Raw genomic sequence first — 16,154 nt, 5'->3', positions numbered from 1 at the left:
CCTACAGTGGATTTCGGTTATAACGACGACTAAGGACTTTTACAATTATGGCACTATATTATTGAATTTTTTGCACAAGGCTGGTAAGCTCACTTTTCAAAACTACCTGTATACATCACACTATCACACTTCACACTATGTATGTGTATGTTTGTATGTTTGTTACTCCTTCACGCAAAAACCGCTGGACGGAATTGGCTGAAATTCGGAATGTAGATAGATAATATCCTGGATTAGCACATAGAATTATCCCGGAAAACCAAAGAGTTCCCACGGGATTTCGAAAAACCTAAATCCACGCGGACGAAGTCGCGGGCGTCAACTAGTGTATAAATAATTAACACGGTTACACTGTGGTTTGGAGTCCCGTGCCAACAAGTACCTAATAGGTACATTTTCATTTCTTCCCTGTTAGTAACAGGTTTGATTCCGGTAAAAAAAATTTACGTGCCTACATTTCTCAGTGCAATTTGATACGAGTTTCATTGTAATTATCTAATTGAAATGATCTCATTTCACGAGGAATGTTAATAAGTAGGTAAATTCTAATAGGTATCTATAACACATTTATACCCATATTTTGTTGTTTATTTATATGGAATAAGTAGGCTACTCGTCCGAAGCCGGGGCTGGTCAAGAAGCAGGTCTTTTAAATTAATGACACATAATCCAAGTAACTTTAATTTCTTCTTAGATATCAGAATTTTAACTTCATGATCCTCATTGCTGAAGGTCGTGACCAACAATTAGGGTTGCCGTGGAATAAGAACTAGAATCGTAGTCATGGCACTGGCAGTAAAACTGTGTTAGCAGTCATTACATGCAGCTTCTTCAAAGTGAATGAAAGGAAGCTTTTGGTTTTGTGAGCGTGAACGGCTGTTATTTTCCTCACATCACTAGCTAGCGAGCACAATCCGCTACGCAACAAAATGGCTCTCATAACTGTCCAAGCGCGTGCACGATTAGCGTTTCTTATTACGGATTTCTATTAGACTTTCCACCTTCCTGATGGGGTGAAAGATAATTTGCTGGGGCGTGTGACCGTTGCTTTAATGACGGATTGATTCGATATTAATTCGAGGGAGATGTTGGCTTAATGTCGCAGGTGCTGCAGGTTGTCTAGGTAGCTCTTTTTTTTGTAGAAATGAATTATGCGACACCGTTGACTTCGAGTTCCGCGATTGAAAGGTGGTACCTACACAACATTACCACAGAGTAAGGATAGTTTTTTTTTGACGTGACAACGTCTTATAATTCGATAGAGCCGGCTGCACGCACGAAAAAACATGACTCATGCGGTGTTACCTCGCTCTGAGGCGTTCCATGTAAGGCTTGAAGTGCAAGCGAGAGCGCGGAACGAGCGACAAAGAAGCAAAAATAGCCTTTGTTGTCACGTTCAACTATCGTCAGTAAACCGACTTTACAGACAACCAATTTTTTTTTTCTCTCTCGTCTGGCTTTTACAATGATTAGCCAATGTCAAGTTTGTAGTTATTTGTAACAAGTTAGCTAAACTATACAAGTATGGACCCCGTCTGTGCCGGCGCTCGCCGATATACGCACGGCATCCCCTTAGAGCGCTTTCCAGTCAGTTTTAACAAAAAAAAAACACTCCAAAGTCACAACACGCGCGCCAGCAAAAGCCACCACAGAAGAAGTTCTCTAAGGATAGTATGTTATTACCTACAGAGGTTCGACGAGCTGTCCAGCAAGCTATAATAGCAATCGTGCGATAAGGGGTGGACGAGGGAGCGATCCGAAACGTCCCCAGTATAGTTCCGGGACCTATATTCAAGGCTCGTCGTATCGTGGTCGTCATTTACCACAAGATCAAAGGCGTCGGTCTACTGTCTTTTCTTATACTGTGACATTACCTAGTGAAGGACGAAGGTCGTTTTATAATAGGTATTTTATAATGTCACAGAGAATAATTATACTGATTGAGTTGGCAGGTGTGAGGTGATAGGTCTACACAATTGTCTTTTTGCAGCTCTTGATTATTTAGCTTTAATAAATAAGTAGGTTTTTAGGTATTACCTGCGTGTCCCATTGTACAAAACCGCAAGAATTGCATTATTTTAATATTATAGACTAGCTGATGCCCGCGACATTTAATTTTGTCCGCGTGGAATTAAGTTTTTAAAAATCTCCTGGGAACTCTTTGATTTTCCGGGATAAAAGTAGTGTATATGGTACTCTCCAGGCCTTTATCTAGCAAAAATCACATCGATCCGTTGTTCCTTGTGACGTAATTGGAAGCCAAACCAACAAACAAACCTTCGCATTTATAATGGGAGTGAAGGGATACACTGAACTATCACACTAATATTATAAAGGAGAAAGTTTGTATGTGTGTGTGTGTGTGTGTGTGTGTGTGTGTGTGTGTGTGTGTGTGTGTGTGTGTGTGTGTGTGTGTGTGTATGTTTGTTACTCCTTCACGCAAAAACTACTGGACGGATTGGGCTGAAATTTAGAATGGCCATAGATTATACTCTGGATTAGCACATAGGCTACTTTTTATCCCGGAAAATCAAAGAGTTCCCACGGGAATTTTAAAAAACCTACATCCACGCGAACGAAGTCGCGGGTATCAGCTAGTCTAGTATATTTTGTAAAATAAACATTAAACCGATATGTGAGAAGGTTTTCGATAGTAAAGAAAGTTAACAAACAATAAAGGAATTCGCTGACAAATTACCTAAGGCAGTAGGTACCTACCTATTTAGATATTTTATAGAAGCGAGAAGTTTTGAGATAATCCCTTACTTCCCGTGAAGATTATTAAAATATGATATTAGTATCGTTTAGAAGTGAGATGTTGCGTAGTATGTCTATAAATACAATAGTTTGATATTACAGTGAGCATGTCGTTTTTGTAAATTAGAGGATTTTTTTTACAATTGGTTCTTCTGGTAGGCCGTGGGAGGTTTTCGTTACGGTAAGCCAATAATTGTGCTTCAAAATGGCTACAAACAAAATCCCGCCAAGATATTGACATTATTTGGGTAATATGGCAAAGTTATTTTAGACTACAGAATCTAGAATTTAAAGGTAGGTATGTAGTAACTGTTATTGTTTGTTGTTATAGCGGCAATAGAAATACACATTCTGTGAAAATTTCTACCTATTACGGTTTACGAGATACAGCCCGCTGACAGACAGATGGACGGAGGGACGGACGGATGGACAGCGGATGCTTAGTAATAGGGTTCCGTTGGTACTCTTTGGGTACGGAACCCTAAAAACGATTGCATTCAATTTTGAGACGATTTGAGTGACTGATAGTTAGAAAAAAGATATCCGGATTGTCCTAAATGTGACATACATGGCTACCATGTGGCTACCAAAGGTAATAATATAGATAGTGTTCAAAAGGACTATTTGCCGGCGCGAAATAAACGACATATCGCATATAATTTCCAATATGTTTTATGAAGCAGCTTTACGGTATTAAGAGGCGAGTAATAATATTGACAATATAATCCACCAGAGCCCACCATAAAGCGAATATTATCGGGGCAAATCCGACTTAAGTTACGGGAATAACGGTGCGTGTACACTGCAGACATCATGCTTAGGTATATTATGGCACTAATAACATCTTTGATAAAATATTTTACAATAATATTTATGACACAGCCTAGACTTCAGAGGATTTAAGAAGTGCTCAGGAATACAAGTGTTTATAACACCCCCGACAAGGTGAAGGTTACAGTAACTAGAAAAGAGCTGATAACTTTCAAACGGCTAAACCGATTTTCTTCGATTGTAGCTAAGAACACTCTCGATTTAGCCACCTTTCAAACAAAAAAAAACTAAATTAAAATCGGTTGATTAGTTTAGGAGCTACGATGCCACAGCCAGATACATGCGTCAAACTTCTAACACCCCTCTTTTTGGGTCGGGGGTTTAAAAGTACCTACGTTATTACCTACGTTAACCTGTATCTTCAGTATTTCTTAAAAATAAAATAGTGTTGTACCTAACATATTGCCACTTAAAAAGTACATAAGGTAGACCGCTACAAAATGTAGGTTTCTATAATAATCTTAACAACACCACAACCATACTTCGCTGACAATTCGTCTGTTTAGACCGAGCTCCAAGGCGAACATGGGAGCAGGACCTTGTAAACTTCTATACCTACTTAATGAAAAAAAAATCGGGTTAACTTCGCTTCTACTTACATTTATCATAATTTCCTTTACAGTTAATTCCTGTTTGAAGTTTACGAAATATGTACCTTGCTTTGTCTTTACATTTGAAACACATACTTTCAGTTTCTTTCAAGTTCAAGTTTCAGAACTTTCAGTTAAAAAGACTAAAGCGCGAATTTTCAATCGCCAAATAAATCATTAACTGAGTAATGAGTTTGACTTTTGGCAGTTTATGTAAGTATATAAAATCTACCTTTCAGTTAGTCAGTTTTATCTAACGATTGAAAAATTAGCTCTAATTCGAATCTCCCTAATCAATTTTTACTCAAAAAATAAATACCACAGGTACAAAGTAAAACACAAAGGTAAGGTAAATAATATAATCTACCGAATATTCTATTCACAGCCCTGTGTCATAAAGGCGTAGCTACACTGTACAGTCTACAGATAACACAGCCGATAGTTGACAGCGGTTGACAGGTGTCAGCCGCGGCGCGCTCCCATGACCCGCGCGACTTGACCAGTCGCGCCATTACGGTTACAAATTACCCTGACGTAGGTACGCCAAATAAACTGAAATGTGCTATTAAATATTTATTAGACAACGAATAAGGACGTTTTTTTACTACAAAACATTACTATATTGGCGGCTAAACTGATTTCTCATAGCTTTTACGTCGAATAGTTAGGTTTAATCGTTCCTATTCTTGAGATTGTCGATTGAACAATTAATAAGCCGCGTATACCTACTTTAGTTTTTAACCCCTGACCGAAAAAGAGGGGTGTTACAAGTTTGACGTGTGTATCTGGGTATCTGTCTGTGGCATCGTAGCACCTAAACTAATGAACCGATTTTAATTTAAGTTTTTTTTGTTTGAAAGGTGGCTTGATCGAGAGTGTACTTAGCTATAATCTAAGAAAATGGGTTCAGCCGTTTGAAAGTTATCAGCTCTTTTCTAGTTACTGTAACCTTCACTTGTCGGAGGTGTTATAAATTTTTAATTTACACTTGTCTTTAGTTAGTTAAACACCAATAAATATGTGCAAACTCAGACCAACCCTACGGATATCATTAGGTACCTATAACTTTTTATTAAGTGCATAGCGTAAATTGAAGACAAAAAGACACAAACAATACCTACTGTGAATACTTGATTTGTAAATAACAAGCGTCAAGCAATAGTTTTGATTATCTACTTTATTATAAAATTACCCAAGAAATAAATTAATCGGAGTTCCATTAAAATGTTATTACTGTGGGTAGGTAGGTATACTAAGGTAAATTTATGATTTGATATGCATGAAACGTTTTTGTTTAATATCTGTTTAACCTATTGTATACAACATGAAGTACCTAGGTACCTATAGTTATATACCTAAGTTAGCGAATTGTTTAAAACGCATAAATATCATCATTTTATCCTAGTTACCTACATAAAGTACCTACTAAATTTATAAACTGCAACTGCGTATTTTTAGGGTTCCGTACCTCAAAAGGAAAAACGGAACCCTTATAGGATCACTTTGTTGTCTGTCTGTCTGTCTGTCTGTCAAGAAACCTATAGGATACTTCCCGTTGACCTAGATTCCAAGTACAGGAATAAATCTGAAAACCGCGAATTTGTGGTTACATCATTAAAAAAAAAATTAAAATGTGTTTCAATTTTCAAAATAAGAAAACTATACCAAATGGGGTATCATATGAAAGGGCTTTACCTGTACATCCGAAAACAGATTTTTATTTATTTTTATGGATAATAGTTTTTGTTTTATCGTGCAAAATATTGGAAAAAATACCCGAGTACGGAACCTTCAGTGCGCGAGTCTGACTCGCACTTGGCCGGTTTTTTATTTGATGAGAAGTCTAAAACTTGACTGCAATCTACCAGGTGGTGCTGGACACGGCTTGGGACGTGGAAGCCGTATTATAAGCCTGTAACTTGGCAAAAAGCTCTGAGTTAATTTAGAGAAAAAGGTTTCTAAAATTAACCTAACGGAGAGTCGAACTCTGGACCTCATCCTTTTGAGGCATTCACGCCTCTACGTGAAAATGCTCTACTAAACAATCCATGTCAGGTATGTTTAAAGTATCGGAAAATTCATAAAAAGAACGGAAACATTCGTAATTACAACGTTAAAGTTGTAAAAACTCTAATTAGCGGTCGCGAGTGTTGCCAGCGTTAAAACAAACGAACGCCCCGCGTCGGTGTTGCTTGCGCAATTAAACAACGCGTCCGAATAGCTGCGGAATAGCCGATATTCACGTCATTTTGTTTGACATTACTGTTAATGTCACTTTGGCATGTCATGGTCGATGGTTATCAGTTTTCAATAATATATGTTTTAAATTCATGGGAATCGAACTATTTGTCAATGTCGATGTGCGGCTGTAATTGAGTTTGGTTGAATTCAATGGGGATTTGTAATCAAAAAAATTGGTGTAGATAGACTCTACTACTATACAAAAAAATACTACAAATCTACTTATCTACTATACAAAAAAATTATATATAAATAAGCATTGATGTCAAAACTACCCCTTATTTATTAAGGCTTTTATTAAGGGGAAAATAAGGCATACTCTACTCAAGGTCTACTCTTAATTCAAACACTCAATAACTTCTTTCATCAACAAGTCTCTAGTCTGTTATAATCTAAGTTTACGAGCTATAAAATCCTTTGATTTGATCTGGCACTTATTCATCTACAGCTCTTGCACGGAAGAAAGTAGGTATATTACTTAAGGAGAGATCTAATAAAGATATCATAAGACCCCGAATATAAAAAGTTTAACCCCCACGCGCGATATTAACAGGTCATTTAGCTATATCCGGTATGGGGAAATCAGGGTATTGTGCGATGGGTCAGTTGGTCGGTACAGGGTTAATTTGGTGTCGAACTGTTTCAACTTTCAAGCAATTAAGGGTTGATTATTTACTGGTTCGTACATAATTTCACTGGTAAATTAGAATTTTCTGTTGACAGATAAATTTATAGTTTACCTACCTATTAGATCTATTGTGATATTTTAAAATTATTTATTACTAGCTGATGCCCGCGACTTCGTTCGCATGGATGTAGGTTTTTTAAAAATCCCGTGGAAACTCTTTGATTTTCCGGTATAAAAAGTAGCCAATGTGCTAATCCAGGGTATAAACTATCTCCATTCTAAATTTCAGCCCAATCCGTCCAGTAGTTTTTGCGTGAAGGAGTAACAAACATACACACACACGCGCACACATAAACACATACACACAAACTTTCGCCTTTATAATATTAGTGTGAAGTGTGATAAAACTTTGCTTTTTGATTAGAGGTTCCGTACCTATTTACCGATCTCTTACTTTATTAAAGTTGTGTGTTAAGTACGTAATAATCTAATAGGTATTTTAAATTTTAATGATCCTCTTAAGTTTTAAAGTCCTTGGACCAAAGCGACAATTTTAAAGGACTATAAAATACGACATATCATTTTTTATGGCATCTAATACAATATTTACTCGTAACCTCACGGTAAAAGTCATGGTGAGGCAACTTCGCAAGTGCATGCCAACTTACTAATTGCTCGTAACGTTACGCTGTTAAAGTCATGGCATAATGGTACAGAAAGCCTTCGGCGACGATGTTTCGTCCGCGTGTGAACTTTGATCAACAAGTGGTAAGTACTTTGTTGGCAGAAGCGTGCAAACTGCAAACATCTTTGATTCTTAACCGACATAATCGTTAGATCTAAAAAGTCGCTGGTAGGTAAGTTACTAAATAATTCAAGAAATAGGCCGGTGGCCGGTATGTAACTAATTCAAACAAGTTACAAGAAGAAACGCTCTGCTTGCCATTTTACATATTTTATGACTATAATTCAATTAGATAATTATATTATCTATATTTAAAATTTCGATACAATAAATTTTTACTAACTAACAATAAATATTAAAAAAATACAGAAAGTTTATACTGGCTATTGAGCACACACAAATTCAGTGTGAAAGTGGTCAAATGCGAACCGCCCCGCCATAAAGCGGTGTCGGTTCTAATTACGGTCATTTGGCCATAAATGTTGGCCATCGATCATAAAGACCATAACTTTTGGTCGTAAAACGTGGATGCTATGGAGGATTCGAACATGCAAAATATGGCACCTATGCACATTCTCAAAGCGCTTTAAGAATGCGTAGATTTATAGAATGTGGGTAGTTACAAGTTTCTTATACTTGTGTGCAATCCTGACCGATGGAAAGCGCATGCGCATAAAAGATCACTTGACTCTATAACACAGTTTAAAAATATATCCTGTGGTAATCGGTTATTTAAAAATAATCAAAGGAAACCCAATTTTGTAAATAAAAACCATAACCAAAAACATTATCAAATCTCTCGTGAGATAGCCGCGGTCGTGCGTTATATCTTAGAAATCGAACGATGACCGCCATATTCAATTAAAAATTATAACAGATTATAACAAATGGAAGCTCAACCGATATAGACTATAAACGCTTCTGTAATCGACAAAGATTGTTGGAGAAAAAGCGTGTCATATCGGTTTTATTGATACGGATACAGATAACTGATCGTTTGAAAATAACGGACAATGTTAATGTAAGTAGATGGACATGCATGATTTGGTGTTCTATTTCATGCGTAGGCGGATAGGTACTTTAGAAGTTCTACACACCTACAATAATCATGGTACAATATTATTAAGCCAGCTCTCTACAACAGAGCAATGTGTATTTGTATGTCAACACATGTCGAGAAAACTGGCATATAGAATAATAATTTTGAAAATAATGGAGGACATACTATCTACAAAACACTTCACCTTCCAGGCATAGAAGTATCACTCCACAAAGATCTTTAAATAAATAGCGACTCTTGTGCCGACGAAATACGGTTCATTTCAGCTTGAACATCACTGCTGCCTAAAATTTACTTTTGATATTGTAACCTCCTGTATTTCATAAGAATATGTAAGTGCTTGGAGAGTGTCGTCGAAAGGCACACCGTAGATATATATCTCGGGTCACGTGACCAAGGAAGCTCGGCTCCTTAGACTCCTGAATCCTGATCTAAATACCCCAACACAAGACAAACGCGCCTCTAGGACTGGTAGATACTGCTCGAGGTTTCCGAGCTCGCTTGTGGCACGTGTCCGCTCGGTAAATCTGCTCGGTGTGGTGATAATATTATGTTACATGGGTGATGGAAAGCCAGCATAACGATCAACGAACGCCAGCATAACGATATTGTATGGTAAAATTTTATATAGGGTAAGTATCAGTTTTTCGATCTATGGTATCATCACACAACAGAAAGGTATCAAATTTTTTATCTGGAGATACAGAACGCTAATGGGCCCAATATAAATATTTCGACAGACTCTTACACTAAAGCCGCTTATAGACTGGTGCAATGTAACATGCAATGTAACATACGATTAGGTATATAACATCCATCTGGACGAATCACACGCTCAAAGCACGCATTTACTTCAAACTTCCTTCGCGTAGGTATCTACACAATCACACAACTTGTGTTCGTTTTAAACCCGACAATTGGTAGATGGCACACGAATTGTAATGTTCGCAGAGTGCACGAAAAAGGCACGGTTCGCACAACACGTCCAGACTATGTGAATTTGTTACAAGTCACACAATTCACATAGTCATAAGTCACCCGGGTCCTGACGAGTGCACACGAACTCAAAGCTAATCTATTATTAAAGTCCAAACGAGCACTGCGAGCGCCTTTGTGTTCGCCCAAAAAACCGACAGCTGATGGATCAGCCCGAGCGCCGACGCGAGCGTTACATGGAATGTTCGTAGTGCCGTCTACACGTAGAATTCGTGTTACATTACACGTTACACTCATCTGAACCCGGATTTACGTGGGTCACCTTGTATCATGTTTCATTGCAGCAAAGTGATAAATTCTCGCATTGCTTATTACATTACATCAATGTGTACGCAGCATTAAATATTTTTGTAGCAAGCCTACGCGTAGCGTGCTATCCCACAGTCGCAATTCGTCGCGGGCTGAGAATTAATTATAATTGAAACATTTAGTTACTGGAGCTTTATCTTGTCAAATACGTAGCTAATTTTATCCATTACAAAAGTTCTTACAATCTGGCAAAATGTTCTTAAAATACTGGCATTCTGTTTATTCTACTCTATCCTAAGAAGTTAGTAGGTACAGCGCTCTCTCTGTTATGTATTCCCATACAAATGACAGAGACAAAAAATTTCAGTGGGCGTTAACCATTTTGTGACACCAATCACAAATCGCAAACATGTTTTCAAAAACATTCGAAATTAAATTCGAAAATGTTTTCAAAAAACATTCTAAATTCAATTAGAAAATAGTAGGTAGGTAAGTATTGTTTGTTATTGGTTACTATAAAGCACTTTTCACGGTAAAGCTTACGGTGAAAAGTGTTTTACAAAAACGTAGAGGGAGTCGTGGATATCGTAATAATATAAATATTAAAAAAAACTTTAAAAATCAACGTGTTCTACAACATTGAGAAAATAAAGCCTCCTTTAAAAATCTAAATAGTATTTTTATTTTATTTTATAATTACAGTTTATGAATAGACAAAATTACAGATATTCGTAGACGATCTAGTGAATTTGCGTGCTGCGTAATCGTTTAACCACAAAAAATCTTACATAACATAAAAAAACGTGTGTAAAACAAAATAAACATTGCAACCGTGGGGCGCGGTTCGGACGCGGCGAATCGGACGGGTCACGCCGGCAATCACGTGTAATTATAAACTATAAAATGACCCGGCTTTCGGCTTCTTATGGTGCCCTTTCGACACGCCCGAACGAGCACGTCGGATCGAAATGCGGGTTCTGTATTAATTGCTGTAATACTTAAAACGGTATTTAATGATTGGGATCCAGTTGTGAACTCTATGACGTGAAATGTTCAGCATCTCAAAATAATAATGTAACAATTTAAATAAAGGCACCAACACATTAGGTACTGTGTTGTGGCTTCTCTTACAAAATTCCTTAGATGCTAGTTACTATTGATGACATAATAAGTATATCGATCCAAGTATTAGGCGATCTATGGGCTTCATGAGCAAGCTCAGAGTTGCTCAGCGGTCAATGGAGACACCGATGCCGCTGGCTCTCTCTTTAGGTGGTAGGGTGGCAGATGACATCAAACAAGTTGCAGCTATCTATAGATGACGACCACAACGACGCTACGAAAAGCTAATGTGTCTACAGTAAAATATATAGGTAACAAGTGTAAATTAAAAATTTATAACACTCCCAACAAGTGAAGGTTACAGTAACTAGAAAAGAGCTGATAACTTCCAAACGGCTGAACCAATTTTCTTGGATTATAGCTAAGAACACTCTCGATCAAACCACCTTTCAAACAAAAAACTAAATTAAAATCGGTTCATTAGTTTAGGCGCTACGATGCCACAGACAGATACACAGATACACACGCCAAACTTGTAACACCCCTCTTTTTGGGTCGGGGGTTAAAAACACTTATAGTTTTGACCTGTTTGTTGTACAATGGCCAGAAACATACTTGTAATACGGCACCCGATTCGACATCACGCGACGCAATTTGTTGATTCAAATCAAATCATTTGTATGACCAGAAACCCAAACCAGAAACGCATTACAAAATACTCGACGATGTTCTGTTGGTTTCCGGCCGAATTGCCTTCATGAATATTTTTACGTGTCTGAAAACCTGTCTTAACTTATCCAAAACATAATATCTCTACTTTTTATACAATGAAGAAACAGAAATGCAGCTTGCCAGTAAAAAGCAAAAGGGGTACAAGCACAAGATTGTGCAGATTCTGAGCTCATTCGTAGCCATAGTTCGTAGCAGTTTCAAATTTTGGCCGCTAAAAAGTGCTGTCGCTCGATCGCTAAAAATCCATAAATCCATCACACGCATCGCCATGTTATGATATCAAGTCTCGTATTAATAATATTATTCATGTCGTTCTCTGGTAAGGCTAAAGAAAAAGATATCTACGTGCGTAGGCAGAAAAATAAAAATATCTTAAGGGATTAAAAGTTCCTAACCAATCGACGTGACTGATGAATCTGTACGGTTCTCTTACTCTTTATTGTTCACCCCGAATCCAATATGTGAAAATATCCAGTGAGCGTATTCGACCTCAGTGAATTCGGTACGCCAATAAAACCTCCATTTTGTTGTTCCACAAACGGATGCCGACGTCAAAAATTGATTACAACAAAATACTTTGAATCACCGAATACTTTTATTGGTGCTGTTATGGGAATGCTTAATTGACTACTAATCAACTCAGAGGCTATATTGCATCGTTCTTGGTCTCGAAATGCTACGCATTGGATAGTGATCTCATCTGACGAGGCTACCAAATATGGATGGGTAGATTTTTTTCAAAGGTTTTTAATGTTTCATATAATATGTACAGATAAAGATTTGACTCTGTGATTTTCCTCTAAGTGACATTTTAACATAATCATCTTCAAAAATCTACTTTGCTATAGAATATCCTCTCTAAGGTTCCAGTTTTGGTAGGATTAGCAAAGTAGTTCATCAATTATAACATCTTGATAAATATTATAATGATAGGTTGATCTTGGTTGATCTGCATAAATATATGTATAAAGTATTTATATGTATGTAGTTACTTAGGTACCTATTTCGTGATTCAGATCCTAGGTAAGGTCTAATAATCCAAAATACCTACAAGATACTTCCGTGAACAACATAGTGAAAAAGCGTCAGGGATTATGAGAGTTTCTTTCTAAAAAACTTTAAGACCTAGTTTTGAAGTTTTATCACGAGTTCTAAGGTGGGTATACCATTTTCAGCAGTACAAACCTTAGTCTTGCTCCCGCCAATGGAGCCAGGCCGAATGGAGCCGGTCTCGTAGAACCTGGTCAGTATCTTGGACACGCAGCCGTGGGAGACGAGCAGTTGTCTGCTTATGTCACACGGCCGCACCCCCAAGATGGCTAACTCCACGATCCTTTTGCGAACCACGTCGGGCAGGGGCCGACCGTTCACAAACACGCCCCCCAGCTGGTTGACGCCTGCCTGACCTGAAAAGGAAAATCGTCTTTTTACTGACGAGGTTAAGTAAGACGTCCGCATTTGCATTGAAAAAGTTGACAGATATTATGTCGCTTATTAAGTCCATGAAACTTATTATTCAGGCTTCTTATTGTCAATCGTTACCTTATTAGTTGAACAATCGAATTGTCGGCATTTTTATAATTGCATGCGAAGTCCGGATTTCAGAGTTTGTTGATAAACCATAGTGCGCGCAAAACAAGTAGTCCAATCTGAACATGAGGTGTATGACTAGGCGTATCAAAACAGATTTCAGCTGAGCTTGTGTATTTTATGATCTGCGCAAATCGCCATGTTACAACTTTAGATTGAACTTCTTGTTTTGCGATCACTGAGTATGTATCTCAAACGTTTCATTTCTGACGCATCAAATCGAACTACTAACTATAACAACATACCTACCCATATATTGTGAATGTTTAAGATATAACCTCCTCAATTTCCCAGTATGAAAATCACACCGTAGCATCCATCACAGCCTCCTCCTTATTAATAGGTACTAACCAGAAAAACAGAGACATCAATTTCTCAATGCCCACCTGATTTGTCCACGGCCTTACAGGTCAAAGCGAGTATCTAAATTATTTGGCCTTCACCGTTTTACTTAGCGAGAAACCTAGCATGCTGGCATGGTAAGTACCTACCTATGTGGGTAGGATGTAATGCGAAGAGAAGAAATTCATATTAACTAGAAGAATGTTGAATGAATGAATATACTTTTACTGTACATCACAAAATTAGTGCAGAAAAAACATATACAAAGCAAAACAAAATATAGGCAGGTAGGTACAGTTTGACGTCGCTACCTAGCTATCTCTTCCAGGCAACCAAAATGGTGTAAAGGACATAGCTATAGATATTAGTGGTAGGTGGTTAAAAATGTTAATTAACATGTGGAAGGATAAAAGAGAAAGACCAAAGAAAAAGTGGATGGATTGCGTGAAAGTGGATATGCGTGAAAAAGCGATGGAAAGCGTTGACGGACGACAGATCTGAAGTGAGTGGAAGAAGAAGACAATAACATGTCGTACCGACCCCATATAGTGTGGGATATGGACAGGAAGAATTAGGAACACTATGCTAGCCAGGAATTAGGAGAAAGTTTAGCACATTAATAACAAATAGACTAGAACCGAGTGCGAATGTAGAGTCAACATTAAAATATTCTTTCTATCTAAGGTAATTAAAAAGGATAAACGAATCTGAATATAAAAGGAAACTATTTAGCCAATATAATGAAATACAAAAAACCATAATTTACGTTCATTACAAATACGATATAGGTAATTCTGTCGAATGGTCGAAACGGGGGGGACGGCCACATTGAGTTATTTCGCGTTACACCTGTCTCATTTGGACTAATATTTATTTGATTGCCAAACACAAAGGGCTCGCTACCTGGATATTGCCAATTATGACCCGAATAGCTTCGGGTTCAGAGATAGAAAGATAAAATCAGTTCGACTTTTGTTGAAAAAGTAAAAGGAAGCACTTGTTAGTTTAGTCTTGTATATCCTCCTACTTAAGTTCTTATAACTATTTAAATTATTACTTTAAAGGTTGATGCAAATTCAGTTATAAGACAAGGGGAATGTCTCCCATACCTGCCAACATTATAAATGCGAAAGTGGGTCTATACCTAATCTATCTGTTTGCTAGCTTTTCACGACCCATCTGTTTAGCTGATTGAACGAAAGGTATAGGTACAGAAATAGCTTGCATCCCTAGGAAGGGCATAAGCTACTTTTGTCCTGGAAAATAAGAAAAGATAGAGTTCCCACGGGATGTTATCAAATCTAAATTCCACCGATGACGTCGCGGGCATCATCCATTTTGTACAGTGCTAGCTTGCATCCCGCAGACTGATATCGGTTAGGTACTTTTATTCCGGAAAACCAAAGAGAAACCCCACCAGACTTTTAAAAACCCGAAACTCACACGAACGAAGTCAGGGGCATCATCTAGTAAATAGAAATTCTTATGTATTCCTGAAATGTGATGATGTATCATGACTTTATAATTACACTAGAGGATGCCCGCGACTTCATCCGCGTGGAGTTCGGTTTTTAAAGATCCCATGGAAACTATTTGATTTTCCGGGATCAAAAGTTGCCTATGTCAATTGCAGGGACGCAAGCTACCTCGGTTCCAAATTTCATGCAAATCGGTTAAGCAGATGGGTATTTAGGAATCCCGTGGGAACTTTTTGATTTTCCGGGATAAAAATTAGCCTATGTCCATCCCCGGGATATAAGCTAACTCTGTGCCTCTTCAAAATCGGTTTAACTGTTGGGCCGCGAAAAGGTAGCAGACAGACAGACACATTTTCGCATCTATAGGTAATATTAGTAATTAGTATGGAGGATTAGGTAGGTATTTCCAAGCAACACTGCCAAGTGTGTAAGCAAATCTAATTGCTAACCCGGTGCGTACCTACCTATCTATCACGTAGATGATAGACAGGTACATAGTACGCATCGGGTTAGCGCAGGGGCTGCGTAGGTGTGCGGGGCATCCCCACCCTGATTGCCATCTCGACCTGTCGTGTACTATAGGTAGGTACTAGGTACGTACTCGTAGCGCAATCATCAATTAATCAAATCAATTTTGACTGAAACCTACCTACCATCAAGATGGAATCGATGGAATCACATGGAATGAAAGACGGAGAGCTAATAAATAGGTAATTATCGTATACGGTAGTGGTTCATCGAATGGTTTCCTTTATGCTTTTGTTAATGTACCTTTCTACATTAAACAGTTAATACCAAAATAGTCAATTCCCTTCTACACACGTTCAATTTCATTCTAGATTTAACACCCCCCTTTACGGCTACCGTTAAAATTGTCCATTGTAAAGTAATAAAACAATCGGCGGACCACGCA

At 37.8% G+C, this 16,154-nt stretch overlaps 1 protein-coding gene across 1 annotated transcript in view; it reads right to left on the bottom strand.

The window, feature by feature from the left end:
- The window catches only part of LOC123865686 (paired box protein Pax-1-like), a 38,618-nt gene that overhangs the window by 6,665 nt on the left and 15,799 nt on the right, over positions 1–16,154 (bottom strand). The window contains exon 2 of the mRNA XM_045906887.1: positions 13,017–13,237. Within this exon, the coding sequence (XP_045762843.1) occupies positions 13,017–13,237 (221 nt within the window). The remainder of the gene's footprint in view (positions 1–13,016; positions 13,238–16,154) is intronic.

This window comes from Maniola jurtina, chromosome 5, assembly GCF_905333055.1.
Source record: "Maniola jurtina chromosome 5, ilManJurt1.1, whole genome shotgun sequence".
NCBI classification, from domain to species: domain Eukaryota; kingdom Metazoa; phylum Arthropoda; class Insecta; order Lepidoptera; family Nymphalidae; genus Maniola; species Maniola jurtina.
This window is presented reverse-complemented; position numbering and strand designations above follow the sequence as displayed.